Here is a 12,759-nt window from a genome sequence, read left to right on the forward strand (position 1 = left end):
AGCCTTGGGTAGTGGAAAAAAGCTCATTCTCTCCAAACTGTTAATGAAGAGTAAGATTTAAGGGACATATTCAGCCAGCCTGATTGCTATTTAATTCCAAGTCTACAGAAAGTTATTTGGAAACATTAGGCAGAGTGACTAATCAAAATTTAGATCAAGTGAGACTAGGTCTAAGAAAGCATGGCCTAAAAATGAGGTCTCAAGAGTCAGATCAGTTGAGCCCAACTCTCCTATCCATCATAGCTTTCTTGTGTGGCTGTGGGTAACTCATCTGGCTTGTGTGTGTCTCAGTTCCAGGCAAAGAAAAGTACTTGTTTCTTTCCAATGACTGCTGGAAAGGATTAAAGACTGCAGAGTAGTCAAATATTACAGTTGACAAGGGTTTGTATAAAAACCTAAGAAGTGACCTTACCTTTTCCCACGTGACATTTCCAGAGGTAGTGTTTCTGAGCAGCATCTTATATTCTGTCGCATACTGCAGGTAAGAAAAAACGCAAACAAAACCACAATGTTTGCTGATCAGATCATCAATATGACCATATCATCTAGCGTTTCACAAGGAGATTACTGTTAGGAAGACTTTTTCTGGAGACCATACTGTGGAGGCTAACGAGCCTGTCCTATGCAAGAAAAGGGAGCGACAGCATATGCAGCTCCTTCCCCGTGTGGCAACAGAGAAGTGCTCTGTGACCCCCCAAGCTCCCAAGTTTGGGCAGCAGCCAAGGAATTCCCCTTTCCTCCACCCTGCTATTGCTCACACACAACGCTGTTGCACTGGCTCCTGCAGAAGGCAAGTGGCGCTTGCACTGTTTCACTGTTAGAAACGGTGAGGCAGGCACTAAAATTGTCAGTAAAATACCCAAAATCTAGGGCAACAGTTTACTTTGATAAATAAGCTAGACACCTCGCAAAAGCAGGGCACTTCTTTGGGCTTGTTTTCTTTAGATATAAAATAGGGGAAAGAAAAGCTTATGTACTTGCCAATTACCTGTGACAACAGCAGCAGAGAGGACAGGAGGACTTCTTTATTTCATCCCTGAACATACAGAACCCTGACACTCGAGGTATCACAGAATATCCTTTTCTTAATGATATTTTTGTACTGCTCCTGTTCTTATTTATGGCATATTGACTTGTACTGTATTATATATACACTCAAAATGGAACTTCATTTTAAGAGTTTCACCTTGGTTTTGATACAAAAGCAAACCCACAGAACACCATGAAGGCAAAAACTATTATTCTGCTCCTGTATCATAAAGAATCACTCTGCCCCATAGCAATATTCTCAACGGTGTCTATCCTGACATCTAAAATTAGCAACAAGAACCAAATCAAAGTCTTCTTGGAGCCCTAGAGCTCCTGTCCATCAGTTTAAACCACACTATGTTCTGGTGCCAGTCATCATCCTACCACACTTAGTCCTCTGTCGGAAGAGAAGCCAGGCTGAGCAACTAATCCAGCAAGGGATACAATGGAAAAATACTGAATAAAAGCATCAGGCAACACGTAATGCTTACACACATGGGAGCCTAAAAGTCTTTAGCCTTGTCTGTTCTGAGCCCAGCTCCAAACTACATACCCAAGGGTTTCCCAGCTAGCTCCTGCAAAGTGATAAGCAGCCTGGCACAAAGCAGAATTGCCATTGCTGCCCAACACAGCACCCAAAGTATAAAAGTTTAAAAAACATTTTTGGTGGAGGTACAAAACATGGGCTATGAATATGCTTTTGTCTGAGGAGTATTTTTCAATATCAAACCGTTTGCCATGGAAGTTGTATGTCTGATTACATCAGGTGCTTCTAAAAATCCCACCTACTATAAGTAAATCAACTTTTGGTATTTTCTACACCATCTTTCTAGTCCTTTTTCAAAAAAGAGCAGTTGCTTTGTCTGTCTGTGTACTGTAGCTCATGTCCAAAGTCCACACATATCTTACCGTTCGGAAAGCTGCAGCAACAAGATTTGCAGGAAACAGGTTTCTGTAAAATACAAACAAGAAAATTAAATATTACTTGTAGAACTTCTAAAATGAACGCACCAAGGTATTTTACTCTCAGAAACTGAATTCCTTCCGCAAAGGCAAGCACATTGGCATTAGTGAGGTGCGTACTACAGAAGATACTCTGGCAGCACAGAGCAGATGTCTTGCTACGTCTCCAGAGGTGTGAATGCCATCTTCTTTTGCTCACATAAAAAGGTCCCTGCTTGTCTGCCACACCTAACCATTTGGGTAGGGACACCAAAGGCAGTCAGACACGATGCTAGTTACACACACCCGTCAGCCAGTGGCTACAGAAACTGGCTTAGCCACACCAGCTGCAGCAACAGCTTATGGCCTCCAGGGTCAGGCAGGAGTTTTTAACAGGACTCATGTGATTACATTTTGCTCACAGCATCAACATGAAGGACAATCCAATCAGCAAAATCCACTTAAGAGAACGGCTTAGCCCTTCAACACAACAAGGTCAGCTTCCCTGAACACCGAGGTAAAGCAGAACAATGTCACGAGCCAGAGTTGTCTGCAAGGGCTTAAATGGTTAAACAGCACAGATGAAAGTAGGGGCAACTCATATGGAAAGTTGCAACATCTGAATTCGGTAGTGCCTTCATACAGAAATGCAAATCGAGCATCAGGTTTGTGCAGAGAGGACAGCATGCAAGGTGACGTACACTTCTACTGGGCATCCAGTGTATATGTGAATCTATGAAGCAACAAGGACAGCAAAAATGGTTAACTGGACCATGTAAGGAAAAAGTTGCTTCTTGTTGTATTTTATAGTTGTTTTTAGTGCTACACTTCCTTTCTCCCCTTATGGTGGGCAAAGAGCATGTGTTCCCCTAGCCAAATGGCAGCTTTTTTTGCTGTGTCAGAAAGCAAAATAGGAATAAAAGCTGATCTCTGGGGTCACAACAGGACCCTAGCTGGCGAGGGCAGGAAGGCTAGGGGTATGAGCTGAAAACACTGCCAGCTGAATGCATCAAGGAGGCATGGCAACTCTTACTGTAAGGAAACAAAAGACCTTACCCAGAGCCAGTTAACTGTGGCAAAAAACATTTGGGTAGCTGCTCCCCATCCTCTGCTCCTTGCGCTGCTCCGAGGACGCTGCAGCTACCTCCAGGCTGTGCCCTGCTAACCTCCCCCCAGTTTTTGCCGTAGTTACCCTGGCAAACACGATTTTAAACCAGGCTTTCAGCTGTGATCATTCCATGAATGACATGGAAAGTGCAAATTCAAACCACAGCAAGAAATGGAGCAGCAGAGTCAAATCTTTGAAAGCAAGAGGGAGATTAAGATATGGCACAGATAAGGACTTTGGTCTTTTCCATCGTGTAGCTCCATTATCCTGCCACACAGTGAGGGTTTTCCCACAGCCTTGACAGCAATGTAAAGTACATGGACCTTCATCAAACAAGTGGCTGCTGTGAACTACCTCAGCCTCTCTCTCTGTTGCACTACAAGTGTATTAGGAGGCAGCCGCAAAAGCCAAATTGCTGTAAGAATAATTTGGCTTCTGGAGTCTACGTTCCACTGAGCATGAAAGAAACAGCAACTTTTTCTCCTTAAAATTTGACAATACAGCTGCCTGTCTGAAAGTAGGAGAGAGAGCTCTAACTATGCAAAGATGCTTAAGAATTAGTCGAATAAGATCAATGGGACAGCTAACATGCCTCAATTCTTGCACAGCTGGAACTCTCTGGTGGATAAAAACCTCATGTAAAGTAAAAGCAAACTTACTTTTATCAGGAGTAAAACATCACATATACAAATGGGCCCAGCTCAGTGCACAGTTTTAACTAAAAAAAGAAAATATGCTGTTGGGAAAATAAGGATATTTCATTTCAACTTTTCATAGCAGGATGATTACTTTTTTAAAAAAAGAATTGACTGGATTTTGAAGAAGCAAAGAGATGAAAAAAGACTGAAAACCAACCAGAAATCAAATTACTTTTTTTTTTTTTAAATCAGCTTTTCCATCCTGACGAAACAAAACCAAAGGAAGCAATTCTAAAGCCTAAACAATATGGTTCTCCAATGTTTAAATGTGGCCGAGAAACCAAACCCTCCATAATTTACACAGTATGTCAGGCACGGGCCTCAGTAATTAAACACTAACTTAACTCCAAGCATATACTTAAAGCACATACTTCAGTGATGCCAGCAGCCTTGCTACAGCAAGGCAAGGGGCAAGTTCTTGCTTCAAGTATGAATAGCACTAAAGCTATTCAAATACAAGCATATAGCAGTCATTCTTCTTTATCCCTGGAGCACCGGTCGCAGGACTTGACTCTGAGGACAGCAAAGAGCATTTTTGACAATCTACCAAGTACAAAATTTGGATCTCAGTTCAGCAGCTCAGAAGGAGCTGTGTGTTTTGTTCAATCCAACTTTGAAGTACACCTGGCTGCAAAGTCACAACAACATGTAAAAAAGTGTTTTGCCCCTCTTTGTTTCAAATCCTGAAGTTTAAGAACAAAACATGTTGGGTCATAAAAAGCAATCAAGAAATAAAAGGCTTATCTTAGAGGCATGAGTTCTGCACAGACTACACTCATCGCTCACATAAGATCAGTCAGCATGCAAATTAAATTAAGCTTTAATTACAGGTGGATTTGTGCAAGAACACCACACCAGTGCCTAAAGCCATGTGCTCCAGGGAGAGCCAAAAGCTGGCTGGTGACCTGCCTGGGCTCATCATGTGCTTGTGCCTGCAGGCTTTGCTCATCATGCGTGGCGAGGCAAGGTTCACCCACCACAGAAATCCAAACCCAGCTCTCTCCCTGCGAGCCAGCATTCGCTGTGTCCCCAAGCCCAAGCGGAGGAGTCACACAGGGAAGCGCAAACATCCCTCCTGTCTGGGGATGGGGATCATCAGTGAACAGAAAAGCTGATGAGCTGGGTAATTGGGCATGCAAATTAAATGTGGGTGTCTGCCAGTTGGTTTGTCCACACAGACCAAATCTTGAGAAGGTTTTTTTGCTTTGAAAGCCCGTACCAGATATGACCGTGGAGTTTAAAGAAATCACCACAGTTATATCACCGGATTGCTGACTATTGCTGCTGTTTCTAATGGCCCCATCCCTGCCACTGCTATGCCCCATGCTAGAGAACATGGTTGCCTTTTCGAAGCAGATGTGGGCTATTGCAAGAGCACACCGCTGAGGAAACCCTGAGTCTGGGCGATAAGGAGCCCAGCACAGGGGTCTGGGATCAGGCAGCCTTGGCCCCGTGATGCAGAAAGACAAAACTTGCTGTATGTGGCAAGAATGAGACGAACCAGCGATGCATGACATTACGGCAGGGGGACAGACATGCTGCATGCACCCCAGGTGCTCCACTGCTGCTGGGACTTCGCTCCACGGAGAGGGGTGGATTACCCATGCACGGACCCAACTGCCTTTGTGGCATAAAGATGAAGTAGGCGGTACAGAAAGACTTTACTCCCCTCGCCAAGTGCCAGGCAGGAAAGTCCCTCTCTGCCTGTTACAAGTTGTGCAGACAACCCCCGCAAAAAATTATCAGAAATCTGTCGGACAGCTGTCAAGAGTGACAGCTGTGTCCTGGGGCTGGAGCGGCAGCTGGGCTGAGCCAGGAAACTTCCACGTACCTGCACAACACACAATGTGAGAAAGCACCCGTCCCGGATCCTCTTAAAATAGGAGCCAGAAAGCAGCAGCACCAAGGGAGGGAGTTTCAGGGTCTGAGTACTTTCTGTTTGAATACTGTACTCATCACACCATCTCCCCATGCACAGCCAGATAAATGCAGCTTTTTCCTTTTTCCCAGGGAAGAGCTGCTCCCACCAGGCAGAAAGGGACCATTACTCCTCTAACTAAATTCAGCAGGAAGGTCTCACTGTATTTTTGCTGTAATAGAAATCTTAGTTTAGCTGCAGCATCTGCTGCTGGGAATCCCAGGTGACTAAAGAAACCTGGAGCTGCAAAGGGAGCAAAAAGGGGCTGTAGCTCCCATCCTTCTCAATTTTGATATTACGGGCAAATTCCTCTCTTCCTTACCCTGTATCTTTCCACCAGCGGGATAAGGATGGCACAGGAACTTCATGGCATTTGTAAGGGATTATTATTAATAACTGTTTCTAAATTATTCTTTTGCTAGAGCTCTGCAAACAACTTTGCTCTGGCAGCAAAAGCATGAAGGGAAATCCAGGCAAGCAGAACAAAACCCTAAAATACTACGCATTCCTCTTGCATTGCTTCTTTCAAAAAGGTTCCACTCCTGAGGCCAAAAACCTTGCTGTTGGAAAACGTATTTTTGTGAGGAAGCCTAGAAAAAATATTCGTGTTGCGTTATCTCCTGGTTGGTTTTTTTTTTTTTTTCAGTGACATGTTTTCAATGGTAGGAGTTCACTGACAACAACTTTATTGCCATCTGTGGCAACCTGCCAGAGCCTAGTTTGGATTGCTCCAGTACCTTTACTTTTCCTTCTGTCCCAAGATTTTCATTCAGTATCACACAACAATTTTTCTCATCTGCGTTTTGATATGTATGTGGATGCACAATGCATGCCCTGGACATATACATATTTATGAGCGTGTGCATTTGCTTTAACACAGAGAAACTTGAAAATGCATTTACTTATAGCAGATATTTGATACTTTTTTGCCTTAATGGCCCAGTTTGCATCTGCTTGGACAATAAAATATAACTGGGGGGGAGTCAGTAGTAAAAGGCAATGAATATAAAGAACAAAAGAAAGGAGCAGAAATGTTCAGAGGCTTCCTAAAAAAACCCCACCAGACAGTGCAGGCACATGAATGAAAACATTGAGTTCTTCCTAGAAAAATCAGTCAGCAATCCCTATACTTCAAGAGAGGATCCAGGCTCAGAAAATGTCACAAGCAAAGGTGGACAGTAACATTTACTACTTCCCTTTTTTCTGAGGGTACACCAGAGTTAAGAGCTAACCATCCAGCTACGAAACCCGGTGGTTAGCCTATCTCGGGGACCCGCCGTTGGTGTAACTGCAACTGTTCCCTGGCCACTTCTTATTCTATTTATAACTACAATGGTGGCATCTCCCCCTCCTCTCCTAACAGTCAAGTTTTGCCCTCTTTCCACACTGGGATTTCAGAGACAGCCTTCATGGTTGCTGCTTTTGGGTGACTCACTGGGAAGACCAAGGCTACAAGAAACAAGTGCTACGGGAGCGACTGGTGCCCGAGTGAGGGTCACTGCATGAGTGCTCTGGATCCACCCTGGCCATCTGCTCTGCAGCCCAGCCAGCAAAACGTGACCGATGCTTCTCCCTGTGCTCAAGCTCATGCCTGCCTTCCCTCCAGCTCCGAAGGCACTCGGAGCCAACACACGGGCTTGCTGACGGTGCCGTGGGTACTCCCTTTGGCAGCACAGCTGGTAACCTCTGGCAGAGAGACAGAAAGGGCAGTGAGGAGCAATAAAATTTAAACTGCTTTTGCAGACTTGCCTGGCAGTCTGAGAAACCCTGACCTTATTGCTTGGGGCAGACACCCGGACCTCTGCATACCTTTCCTATAAAAAGCGGATGATGCTGCTACCTCCTTCCCTCCCCAGACTGTTACAGCTAGAGCTGGAATAAAACCAGAACTCCCTTCTCAAAGCCAATTCCACAGTTTCAAAACATGTTTTCATCCCAAAATTGGGCAAAGAAAGCCTGTTCCAGACCTTTTTTCCCACTAAAAAAATATTGTAAAATATTTTGTTGAAATGTTCCTTTCTGATGAGTGAGATCTTCTACTTAAGTCTTTTGTATAGAATTACAGCAAAACATTGACTTCACTGAAATGAAATGCCAGGATCACCCGCTGTTGGAAATTTTGACAGGATCAATAGGTTCCTGTGAAACTGTTTAATTTTGTTGAATCAGCAAATATAAATCAGAGCTAAAACAAACCTCTGACCTTATTGAAACATGCAGTCTTGACAACTGCCCGTCAAAAGTGTTAACAAATCAATAGATTCTTGCAAAACACTTGATCCTGCTGTTTCAACCACTTTCCAAGAAGCTATAGGTGGGCTGTGTTAGCTGGTGGCAGGAGTCACCTCCTTGTCACCACATCTCTCCTACTCACCTATTTCTCCCTGGTTAGACACCCGGCGCAATCAGAGCCAAGCTGGCTCTCTGCAGTGTCACCTGCCCAGGTGGGTGCTGAGCCCCAGAGCGCACCGTATCACAGCTAGCCTCTTCCTCCACCTGCTACCCACTTCACAGTCAAGCTGACAAGTGCTCTTTATTCTCCATTGCTTTGCCTTCTCCACCAAACAAACGAGTAAGGGATGAAACCAGAAATTCTAAAATTTCCCTTCACTCTCCTCATCTTCTGCTGGCACTCAGCGCTCACCTATTTAGTACAATCGAGCTGCTCTCCATGCCAGATGCTCTGGAGATGTTCACAAGGTCCACCTTCAGCTAAGACCGCGTGGAGTAAGAGTGCTCCTGAGCCTGGCTTAATGCAAGAGCCTGAACTGGGTGCTCTGGAGAAGCCTGTCTTTCTTCATTGACATGGGACAGAGTTAAGGAAATCCAAGGTCCCCCCTTGGGTTCAGAGCACACCCCACTTTTTGGGTTTTTTTTAAGCCATTGGCCTTGTGGAAGCACCTCTGAACTCTTGCTGGATCCCTCCCATGATCACGGAGCTGCAGCCTCTCCCTGCCTTTGGCCATGCTCATCTTCTAGGGAGCTCCAAAGAGCTACCCGCATGACAGATCTGAGATGAGATGAGCCGAGCCATCAGCCTCCCTGCTGTGGGGCACAAAGGCACCTTCAGGACAGCTCTGCTGTCCCCACCCCGCATCCTGGGGCAGAGAACAGCATGCCTAAGCCCTGGCCAGGCACGCTCAAGGCTTGCCTCCTGCGCTTGCCAGGAGGGAAACCAGGAGGGTGCATTGCCACCTCCAGCCAGAGGAAGGCAGACAAATTAGACCTGGAGGTTATGGTCAATGGACAAAACAAAACAGAGACAGCCTTTTGGTTCACCAGTGAGTCATCATTCATTTGCTACCAAAGCCCAAGGTAATTTTTTTTTTTCCAGAGGTCGTGTCTGCATGCATAGGTGCATGTTTGTGTGGAAGCTTTAGACTTGGAAACAGAAAACCACAACCAAGAATTAAGCTGGCCTCCAGACATCGCTGTGACAATGGAAAGCAACATCTTTGGTCATTAACTAATACACTTCCCAAAAGCAGAAGGGATCTGCATCCTGGGAAAGGACACCCTGTGTCATCCCTGCAGAAGCCGTGGCAAATACTGACTGACTCACAGCTGTGATTTCCTCTTCACTGTTTCTTCTTTGGGCCATGTTTCACATCTGCTTTCAGTGCTGTAGGGGGACTCGGTTTACCCATTTGCGCCTCATTTTTACCTTTTATCTGAAACTGAGCCGTGAAGCCTTGAAGGACACAGCCAGTCTTGTGACACAATTGAAAACAAAGTTTTCTTGCATCTAATAGAAAGTTTTATGACAAAAAAAGAGAAAAGGAAAAGCAAAGAGCAGGATGCTGCAAGACCCACCCACACTGAAGGCAACGGTTTCAACCCTCCAGGCCCTATAGACTCAAGGCCTTGTTAACTGAAGATGAGGTTACTCTGGTACCTTCCACCACAGCAGGGACCAAGATCGATGCTCAAACCAGAACACCCACATTTTCAAGAACAGTTAAAAAAAAATAAAAAAATTAAAAGGCAGAGGAAGAGAGATACTATTTCCAGAAAATCACATAACTCACTCCATCCCTGGGTCTGTCAGGGATTTGTGCTAAGACTGGGAGTTTTAGTGATGGCTGTGTCCAAACACATCTTTTCTGGACTGGATTTCGCTGTCGCTGCTGTGACAACTGGACTGATAACGTCAGCACTCAGAAGTATAGTTCCAGGTTCTCAAAAGAATAGGAGGGAATGATAACATCAGTGCTTAGAAGTATAGCTCCAGATCCTCACAGAATAGGAGAGAATGGTAACATCAGTGTTCAGAAGTATATGTAACACCCTGTAACAGTAATAGGAGAGAAAAAGGGCAAACCATACATCAGTAGTTATCCTTTAAAGTTAACCTTTAAGAATGACAAGAATGACTCAGACTGAAGGACGCCAAATTGAAGAGGTGAGCAAAAGGATACAGTGAGGAAGACTACTGACGACCACCAGAGGACCCTGAGAGACCGCCAATGAACATAAGAGTGCATGCGTTAAAGACTTTTACGTATGTTGATGAGTTCCAGGAAGTAACATGAATATGTTAATCATTTCTTGGAAATCTAATGAATATGTATATTCTAATTGTATATAACTTCTGAAGTTGAACAACTCGGCGTGCACATGAGGTGGGAATGAACCCTGTGTGCCCGGCGCTGCAATAAAGAATGCCTGCTTTCTAAAACTCCAAAATTGAGTCTTAGAGAGTTTTTAATCTGCCGACTTATGGTAACAGACTGCCCAACAATGTGGCTACAACAGCCCTTCCCTGGGGCTCCAAGAAAAAGCTGAATTCACAGCCCACTGTACATGCACTGGGAGAAAGCCCCTGGCCCCTCATTTCCCAGAAGGAAACCCCTCTGCAACCCACATGCTGTACCCAAGTCTCATCGTTATGAGCGTTACTTTGGAGTTAGGGACTCAATCCCACGACCATAACCCCTTGGAAGATGAACTCTCCACCTGCATTTACAGACCAGAGCAAGAAGCAGCTTTCTGCTCCAAACTTCACAGATGCTACCCACAGCCTGAAGCTCGCTGGAGCATCCCTGCCCTGTTTCTCAGCTACATCCTACTCCGTGATGCGTGGCGACACAGGAATGAAACACCAGCTACAGCAGCCATGCCAGGATGCACCTGGGGCAGCCACCGCTACAGTCGTCTTCCCAACTCTCCCAAGATGTGCTGACTCCCTTTTTTGTAATTTTCCTTCACCTGCCTACACTTCCATTCAACTCCATGTCACCTTCACAGCCAGCCCACCTCCCCCCACTGTCCTGTTATTACTTTTTAACACGCTCCATCAGGAATTGCTTGGTCCTTAAGAGAGGTGGGCTGAGGACATGAAGTATGTGGTTGCCGATGGGACAAACCAGACTTACTTTCCGTCCAAAGGGAACATAGTTCTCTCTGGGGGAGAAAAGGACATTAACATGGATTTGTAAATACAGTTTTGGTTTTTTGTTTGGTCTTTTTTTTTTTTAGAAACTCTATCTTGGTTGCCACATCCATTTACCCAGACACAGCAAAAAAGTATCTCAGTTGAAAAACTGAACTCATAAAAGCAAAGCAAATGATCTAAATAAAAATCCCCCACTCAGCTTTGTAATTACCAAGATATCCGCTAAGCACAACTCTCCAGCCACTTTGCTGGTATGCAGGTCACCTCCTTTACTCTTCTGTTTGCATCTTGGTAGCTAAATCTACCACCTCCAAAGACGTTTGTCTTCCAATGTTTCAGCAAACCTCCACGCTCCCTACTGATGCGCTATCACTTAGAATCATAGAATCATTAAGGTTGGAAAAGACCTCTAAGATCATCGAGTCCAACCATCAACCCAACACCACCATGCCCACTAAACCATCATTCCCTCAGCTACGCTCGCCGGCAGAGACCCAGCTGCCGCTCCCCAGTTTTCCTTTATTCCACCGCTTCTCCCAGGTGCCTGTAATACACTTTTCCATGGCTGCCCAACACTACTCAGGTGTGAAAAAAAGGCAGAGCCAGACCCAGGATAACAAAACACATCAACTGTTCACATCTGGGGTTCTGCACCAAGATTCGTCAAAGCACAAGAGGCTGCAGTTGGAAGTCCAGTGCTCAAAAAGCTGGCTGGATGTTTGCCTCATTTGTGTAAGTGCTCCTCTCTTATTTAAAGAGCTGGACAGATCTCAACAAGACACGGGCTCTGAGAAAAAAAAAAGGTGAAGTCTGCAACTTTGCAAGGAGGAATAAGGATAAAACAAAAAGACTATGATCTGGTTAGAAGTGGAAGCCTTGCTTCCAGGTAGTTTTAGGGAATGTGAGTCTTGTCTTTGCAAGGTGCAGAGGTGGGACAGGAAGCTCACATACAGGCTGTCCTCATGCCGCACTATGTTTAAGGTATCTCCTCGATGGAAATACGGGGTTGCACTTCCATGCCTGCACCTACGGGAGGGTACTATAAGAGGCACGTTGGCATTTGTGTGAGGAGACCGAGTAAAGGGTGGGGGAATAAAAGAAAAAGGTGCGTGCAAAGGATGGGGAGAGCTGCCCTGCCCTGCCCTGCCCTGCCTGCAGGAGACGGGCAATGACAGGCAGTGGGGCAGGGGAAGTCACCAGGCAAGGCCATGCCTGCCCTGCAGCAAGCACCCAGGAGCCGCTCTCCCTCCAGACGGGACCAAAAACGGGCACAGGCACCCAGAGCTCCGGGCAAGCCTGCACTCATCCTTGCAGCCACCCAGCCAAAATGAAAAATAAAGGGGGGAGAGGTAGAGCACCACGCAGCCCTACACCTGACCGGGCTGCGGGTACCTGGGCAGAAAGCAGTGCCTCTGGAGAAGCCAGGAGGAGGAGGAGGAGGAGGAGGAGGAGGACGAGAAGAAGAAGTATTTGAAAGTATTTAAAAGACGTGTAGATGAGGCGCTTAGGGACATGGTTTAGAGGGCATGGTGGTGTTGGGTTGACGGTTAGGACTTGATGATCTTAGAGGTCTTTTCCAACCTTAATGATTCTATGATTCTATGATTCTAAGAAGGAGGAGGACGAGAAGAAGAAGGAGGAGGACGAGAAGAAGAAGGAGGAGGACGAG

At 45.6% G+C, this 12,759-nt stretch overlaps 1 protein-coding gene across 1 annotated transcript in view; it reads right to left on the bottom strand.

Annotated features, from left to right (window-relative positions):
- Positions 1-1,978, bottom strand: part of SLC1A4 (solute carrier family 1 member 4) — an 18,407-nt gene extending 16,429 nt beyond the window's left edge. The window contains exons 1-2 of the mRNA XM_009290869.2: positions 1,939-1,978; positions 413-475 (exon numbers count right to left, since the gene is read on the bottom strand). Of these exons, the coding sequence (XP_009289144.1) occupies positions 413-457 (45 nt within the window). The 5' untranslated portion in view covers positions 458-475; positions 1,939-1,978. The remainder of the gene's footprint in view (positions 1-412; positions 476-1,938) is intronic.
- Positions 1,979-12,759: the final 10,781 nt, after the last annotated feature.

This window comes from Aptenodytes forsteri, unplaced genomic scaffold, assembly GCF_000699145.1.
Source record: "Aptenodytes forsteri isolate BGI_AS27 unplaced genomic scaffold, ASM69914v1 Scaffold346, whole genome shotgun sequence".
In the NCBI taxonomy this organism is placed as follows: domain Eukaryota; kingdom Metazoa; phylum Chordata; class Aves; order Sphenisciformes; family Spheniscidae; genus Aptenodytes; species Aptenodytes forsteri.